The 6,808-nt window shown below is 51.7% G+C and overlaps 1 gene segment (V, D, J or C); it reads left to right on the top strand.

The window, feature by feature from the left end:
- Positions 1–2,234: 2,234 nt before the first annotated feature.
- LOC136789504 (immunoglobulin heavy constant alpha-like) lies at positions 2,235–6,026 on the top strand (the record flags this gene model as incomplete). The annotated part of the segment is given in 4 exon segments: positions 2,235–2,745; positions 3,060–3,383; positions 3,972–4,283; positions 5,502–6,026. Coding segments are annotated over 4 exon segments (1,536 nt in total), but the record flags the coding sequence as incomplete, so codon positions are not given.
- Between the last annotated feature and the right edge of the window lie 782 nt (positions 6,027–6,808).

The following is a 6,808-nucleotide window of genomic DNA, read 5'->3' as shown; positions in this document are numbered from 1 at the left end:
TTTCTGGCCATGCTCACCTAGACGTGCTAGAGAAGCCCACCTAGACGTGCTATGGAAGCCCACCGAGGAGTGCTGGCCATGCCCACCTAGATCTGCTGGGGAAGCTCCCCTAGATGTGCTAGGGAAGCCCACCTAGACGTGCTATGGAAGCCCACCTAGGTGTGCTAGCAAAGCCCATCCAGATTTTCTGGCCATGCTCACCTAGATGTGCTAGGGAAGCCCACCTAGACGTGCTATGGAAGCCCACCTAGGTTTGCTGGCCATGCCCACCTAGCTGTGCTAGGGAAGCCCACCTAGACGTGCTATGGAAGCCCACCTAGGTTTGCTGGCCATGCCCACCTAGATGTGCTAGGGAAGCCCACCTAGACGGGCTAGGGAAGCTCATCCAGGTTTTCTGGCCATGCTCCCCCTAGATGTGCTAGCAAAGCCCCCCGAGATGAGCTATGGAAGCCCACCTAGCTGTTTTAGCAAAGCTCACCCAAAAAATTCCCCCATGAAACCCACCGTGCTCAGGTTCCATCCAAGCCAGCGGTGCTCAGCCTTGAGACTTTTCTAGAAAAAAAACCCAGCTTGGAGCTGTGCTGGAGGTCCTCACCTCGACCTTCTTCACGAAGCTCAAGTGCGAGCCATGCTAGCGATGCTCAACCTCGATTTTCTCAGAAAAAAGAAAAAAAAAATCCAAATTTTGAGGTTTTTGAGGGACTCTCAGCCTTGAAGTTCCATGGAAAAATCGAGTTTAAGCCGTGCACAGCTTCAATACTATCTCAAAATTATCTCAGCTTCAATATTTTTGGAGGAAATCCCATTTTTGAGCTGTTCAGTGGTGCTCAGCTTCAATATTTTTGGAGGAAATCCCATTTTTGAGCTGTTCAGAATCGATATTTTTGGAGGAAATCTTGTTTTTGAGCTGCACAGAGATGGTCAGATTCGATATTTTGGGAGGAAATCCCATTTTTGAACTCTTCAGTGGTGCTCAGAATCGATATTTTTAGAGGAAATCTCGTTTTTAAGCTGCACAGAGATGGTCAGATTCGATATTTTGGGAGGAAATCCCATCTTTGAGCTACTCGGTGAAGCGCAGATTTGATATTTTAAGAAGAAATCTCAATTTTGAGCTGCTCAATGACCCTCAGAATTGATATTTTTAGAGGAAATCTCATTTTTAAGCTGTTCAGTGATGCTCCGAATTGATATTTTTAGAGGAAATCTCATCTCTGAGCTGTTGAGTGATGCTCAGCTTTGATATTTTTGGAGGAAATCTCAATTTTGAGCTGCGCAGAGATGCTCAGAATCGATATTTTTAGAGGAAATCTTGTCTTTGAGCTGCTCAGTGATGCTCAGAATTTATATTTTTGGAGGAAATCCCATCTTTGAGCTAGTCGGTGAAGCGCAGATTTGATATATTTAGAGGAAATCTCATTTTTGAGCTGCGCAGAGATGCTCAGAATCGATATTTTTAGAGGAAATCTTGTCTTTGAGCTGTTCAGTGATGCTCAGAATTGATATTTTTAGAGGAAATCTCGTGTTTAAGCTGCGCAGAGATGCTCCGAATCAATATTTTTAGAGGAAATCCCATCTCTGAGCCGTCAGTGAGTGATGCTCAGCTTCGATATTTTTAGAGGCAATCTCAATTTTGAGCTGTTCAGTGACGCTCAGCTTCGATATTTTTGGAGGAAATCTCGCTTTTTCAGCTGTGCGGTGATGCTCAACCTCGATCTTCTCTAGGAAACTCCAATTTTGGGTTGCGCTTGCGCTGTTCAACCCCAGTTCTCTCTAGAAAAATCTGATTTTGAGCCCTACCAGAAATACTCAGCCTCGATTTTCTCTAGAAAAGCCAATTTTGAGGTCTTCGAGCAACGCTCAGCTGCAAAATTATTTTTTAAAAAAATCAGTTTTGAGCCATTTCGGTGGTGCTCAACCTCGACCTCTTCTAGGAACCTCAAATTTTTGCCATTTTTGTGAGGCTCAGCCTCAATTTTTGATAGAAAAACCCCAATTTTCAGCCAATCAAGCCACCTTTTTCCTCCAGCCCCGCTCAGCAAAAGCAGCCCCGTGTCCTCTCCAGACCACCCCCCACCCCAGCATCTCCTTACCATCAGAAGGTCCCAAAACGAGTAGAAGAACCCAAAATGGGACGAGGGCAGGGGAGCGGCGCAGCCGACGCCGCGCGCCGAAATATTTCGGGGTCGGGGGCGGGCGGGTGGGTGGGAGACCTCGGTGCGACGCCGTGACGTGGGGGTGGGTTTTTTTGGGGTGAGAAACGGCGTCGGGAGGAAACTCTTTGCCCTTGTGAACTTCCCCCCCTGTCTGGCCACGAGGTCCCCCGGGGCCCGGCGTCTCGGGGTCGCTTTCACATCGCCTTTCGGCGGAGGTCCTCCACCTGCTGGGGGTGGCGGACGGTCCTCCGGCCGCCACCGAAATTTGGGGGTTCTCCTCCTGCTCCCGCAGTCTCCGCCACCGCCCCCACCGCCTACTCGCTGGTCCCCTGCCCCGGCGACTGCGAGGGCAACGTCACCATCGGCTGCTTCGTGAGCGACTTCTTCCCCGAGCCCGTCACCATCAGCTGGGTGTCCAACGTCGCGGGTGACCAGGTGACCTTCCCGGCCGTCCAGGGCAGCGACAGCTTCTACAGCGCCAGCAGCCAGCTCACGGTGCCGGCCAGCAGCCTCCAGGGCAACTCCTTCGAGTGCAAGGTCAACCACGCGGCCACCTCCACCTCTCACACCGAAGTCATCAATGGAGACGGTGAGGAAGACGTCGGTCCTGGTGTTGTGGGATGGTTTGGTCGGCACCTAGATGGGTTGGGGGTGGTGTCAGCCTTGATCTTGGTCTTCCATGATGACCTGGTTATCTCCTAGTTGGGTTGGTGCTGCTCCTGGCCTTGCTCTTGGCCTTCCATGATGACTTGGCCAAGTCCTAGTTGGGTTGATGTTGGACTTGGCCTTCAGTGAAGACTTGGTCAACTCCTAGATGGGTTGGAAGTGCTTTCAACCTTGCTCCTGGCCTTGCACGATGACTTGGTCAACTCCTAGTTGGGTTCTGATCCTTTTCTTCTGCAGACGTGTGTCGTGTTGACCCACCGGAGGTGAAGCTCCTCAGCTACCCGACCCAAGAAGACCCCGAGAAGAAGGTCCTGCTGGTGTGCCTCATCGAGGGGCTGGAGGGCAGCAACGCCCAGGTGGAGTGGCTGGTGAACGGGGTGGTCCAGAACCTGGAGGAGGACAACTACAGCTGCAGCGGGTGCTCCAACAAGAAGGCCACGCAGTGGAGCCAGGTCAACGTCAGCCGGCAGAGCTGGGACCAGGGGGCCGAGTTCTCCTGCAGGGTGTCCCACGCGTCGCTCAAGGAGCCCATCGTCAAGTCCATCAGCACCTACTGCACAGGTGAGGGCCGTGGTGTGGGCGGGAGGTTGGATGGAGTCTTTGGAGGTGGATGGATGGGTAGAAGGTCGGGATGGATGGTTGGATGGAGTCTTTGGAGATGGATGGTCAAGATGGATGGTTGGGTGGGGTCTTTGGAGGTGGATGGACACCACGAGACGACACGCGGCCAGGTGAGTGACACCGCGATGCCAGGAAGCGAAGTGGCGACGGTGGCTTTCGGACCTAAAAAAGCAGAAATTAAGAAAATAGGTGGACGAAGCCACAAAAATTAAGGAAAAAGCGCGTTGCGGTCGCAATTTTCTGGGAAAACGCCCCAATTCCCGTCTTCTGGGGTGGGTTTTTAAGGGTCAGGTGCTCGGCCAAGAGGTCCCAGGGGGGATTCGCGCCCCCGGAGATCTGTTTTTTGGTGGGAATGAGGTCCCAAAATCTGCCCCAAAAGGGGAAATGGGGAAATATGGGGAAATGCCCCAAAACTCTGTATTTTTGGTGGGATCGAGAAGTCGGGGAGAGCGTTCGGATGCAGAATTCGGTGTCCCCTGCCCCCCCCCGCCCTGCTCAACGCCGCTCCCTGCTCCCCACCCCACCCAGATGACAAAACCAAGCTGGAGGTCTCCATCCTCCCCCCGTCCTTGGAGGACCTCTACCTCAGCCAGAACGCCAGCATCACCTGCGTGGCGGCCAACGCCCCCGAAGACCTGAAGTTCTCCTGGTCCCGGAGCGCCGGGACCGCCTTGGACGTGTCCTCCGGGGAGCCTGAGAAGCAGGAGAACGGCCTCTACCGCCTCACCAGCGTCCTGAAGGTCTGCGCCGAGGAGTGGAACAGCGGTGAGACCTTCTCCTGCACCGTGTCCGGCTCGGAGCTCCAAGAACCCATCGAGAAGTCGGTGAAGAAAGACCTAGGTAGGAAGCCGCCGTTCCTCTCCCGCCCCCGCTCGCAAGCCCCGGTGGGGAAGGAGAAGTTTGGGGCGAGGGCAGAGGTGTTTGGGGCGAAAGGTGGAGAAGTTTGGGGTGAGGACGGAGACGTTTGGGACAAAGGTGGAGAAGTTTGGGCCAAGAGAAGTTTGGGGCAAGTGGAAGCAGTTGGCTGGAGGAGCTGAGTGGAAAGGGGTTGGCCTACTGGAAGAGGTTCTAGATGGAGAGCAAGGGCTTCTGGGAGAGTCGCCGTGGCCGGTCCGATGGAAGGGTGTGGTCTCCTGGAAGGAACGTGCCCACCAGAAGGTGTTGTCCAGCAGAAGGGTCCACTGGGAGGGTGTACTGGGAGGACCTAGCCTACTGGGAAGGTCTATCGATCTGGAAGGACCTAGCCAACTGGGAAGGTCTTACTGGGAGGACCTAGCCAACTGGAAGGGTCTAGCCAACTGGAAAAGTCTTACTGGGAGGACCTAGGCAACTGGAAGGGTCTATCAATCTGGAAGGACCTAGCCAACTGGAAGGGTCTTACTGGGAGGACCTAGCCAACTGGGAAGGTCTAGCCTACTGGGAAGGTCTATCCAACTGGAAGGACCTAGCCAACTGGAAAAGTCTTACTGGGAGGACCTAGCCAACTGGAAGGACCTAGCCTACTGGAGAGGTCTATCAGTCTGGAAGGACCTAGCCTACTGGAAGGGTCTTACTGGAAGAACCTAGCCTACTGGAAGGGTCTATGAAGCTGGAAGGACCTATCCTACTGGAAGGGTCTTACTGGGAGGACCTAGGCAACTGGAAGGACGTAGCCTACTGGAAGGGTCTAGCCAACTGGAAGGACCTATCCTACTGGAAGGGTCTTACTGGGAGGACCTAGCCTACTGGAGAGGTCTATCAATCTGGAAGGACCTAGCCAACTGGAAGGGTCTTACTGGGAGGACCTAGCCAACTGGAAGGACCTATCCAACTGGAAGGGTCTTACTGGGAGGACCTAGGCAACTGGAAGGACCTATCCTACTGGAAGGGTCTTAATGTGAGGACCTAGCCTACTGGAGAAGTCTATCAATCTGGAAGGACCTAGCCTACTGGAAGGGTCTTATTGGAAGAACCTAGCCTACTGGAAGGGTCTATCAAGCTGGAAGGACCTAGCCAACTGGAAGGGTCTTACTGGGAGGCCTCCCCCGGCCCACCCTGACCTTCTCTTGCGCCCCGCAGCCGTCTCGGTGCAGGCGCCCTCCGTCTACGTCTTCCACCCGCCGGCGGAGGAGCTGGCCCGCCAGGAGACCGCGACCTTGACCTGCCTTGCCTCGGGCTTCCGTCCCCGCGACATCTTGGTCACCTGGACCCAGCAGGACCGTCCGGTGCCTTCCGGCAGCTTCTCGACCTTCGGCCCCCAGGAAGGCGACGGCGGGCTCTTCAGCGTCTACAGCAAGCTGAGCGTGCCGGCGTCCGAGTGGCAGCGGGGGGACAGCTTCGCCTGCGTGGTGGGGCACGAGGGGATCCCGCTGAACTTCGTGCAGAAGAGCCTGGACAAGAGCACGGGTAAACCCACCAACGTCAACGTCTCGGTGATCCTCACCGATTCCGACAGCACCTGCTACTGAGCGCGGGCCGGGGGGGGGCTGTAAATCCGGAAAAAGAAAAAAAAGAAAAAAAAAGTACGGTGAAAAAAATATAAGTCCGGTGGGAAAAAAAAATAAGTATGATAATAAAAAAAAAAGATGGAAATCGTGCACAAAAGTTGCGGCGCTGGCGTCTTCATCCGGTGCGTCCACCTCCTCCCAATCCCCGTCCGAAAAAAAATAAATAACGGTAATAATTCCGAAAAAAAATAATAATTCCAGAAAAAATAATGATAATGATGGAAAAAATGATGGAAAAAAAAGAGATGATAATAAGAAAAATCATGGAAATCACGCAGAAACATGACGGCGCTGGTGGCTTCATCCGGTGCATCCACCTCCTCCCAATCCCCGCCCGAAAAAAAAAAATAATAACGGTAATAATTCCAAAAAAAAAAATAATAACTCCAAAAAAAAAATAATGGTAATAATAATGATAATGATGAAAAAAAAAGATGGAAAAAAAAAAAGATGATAATAAAAAAAATCATGGAAATCACGCACAAAAGTTGCGGCGCTGGTGTCTTCATCCGGTGCGTCCACCTCCTCCCAATCCCCGTCCGAAAAAAAAAATAATAACGGTAATAATTCCGAAAAAAAATAATAATTCCAAAAATAATAATAATAATAATGATGATAATGATGAAAAAAAGTTGGATTAAAAAAAAAGATGATGATAAAAAAAAAATGGAAATCATGCAGAAACATAATGGCACTGGTGTCTTCAGCCGGTGCGTCCACCTCCTCCCAATCCCTTCCAAAAAAACAATTAATGATGATAATTCCAAAAAAAAATTAATGATGATAATTCTGAAAATCAGAATAACGATGATAATGATGAAAAAAATAAAGATAATAGTAAAAAAAAAAAAAAAAAAAAACAAAAAACAGAGAAATCAC

This window comes from Anser cygnoides, unplaced genomic scaffold (assembly GCF_040182565.1).
Source record: "Anser cygnoides isolate HZ-2024a breed goose unplaced genomic scaffold, Taihu_goose_T2T_genome scaffold_52_1, whole genome shotgun sequence".
Taxonomy (NCBI): domain Eukaryota; kingdom Metazoa; phylum Chordata; class Aves; order Anseriformes; family Anatidae; genus Anser; species Anser cygnoides.
This window is presented reverse-complemented; position numbering and strand designations above follow the sequence as displayed.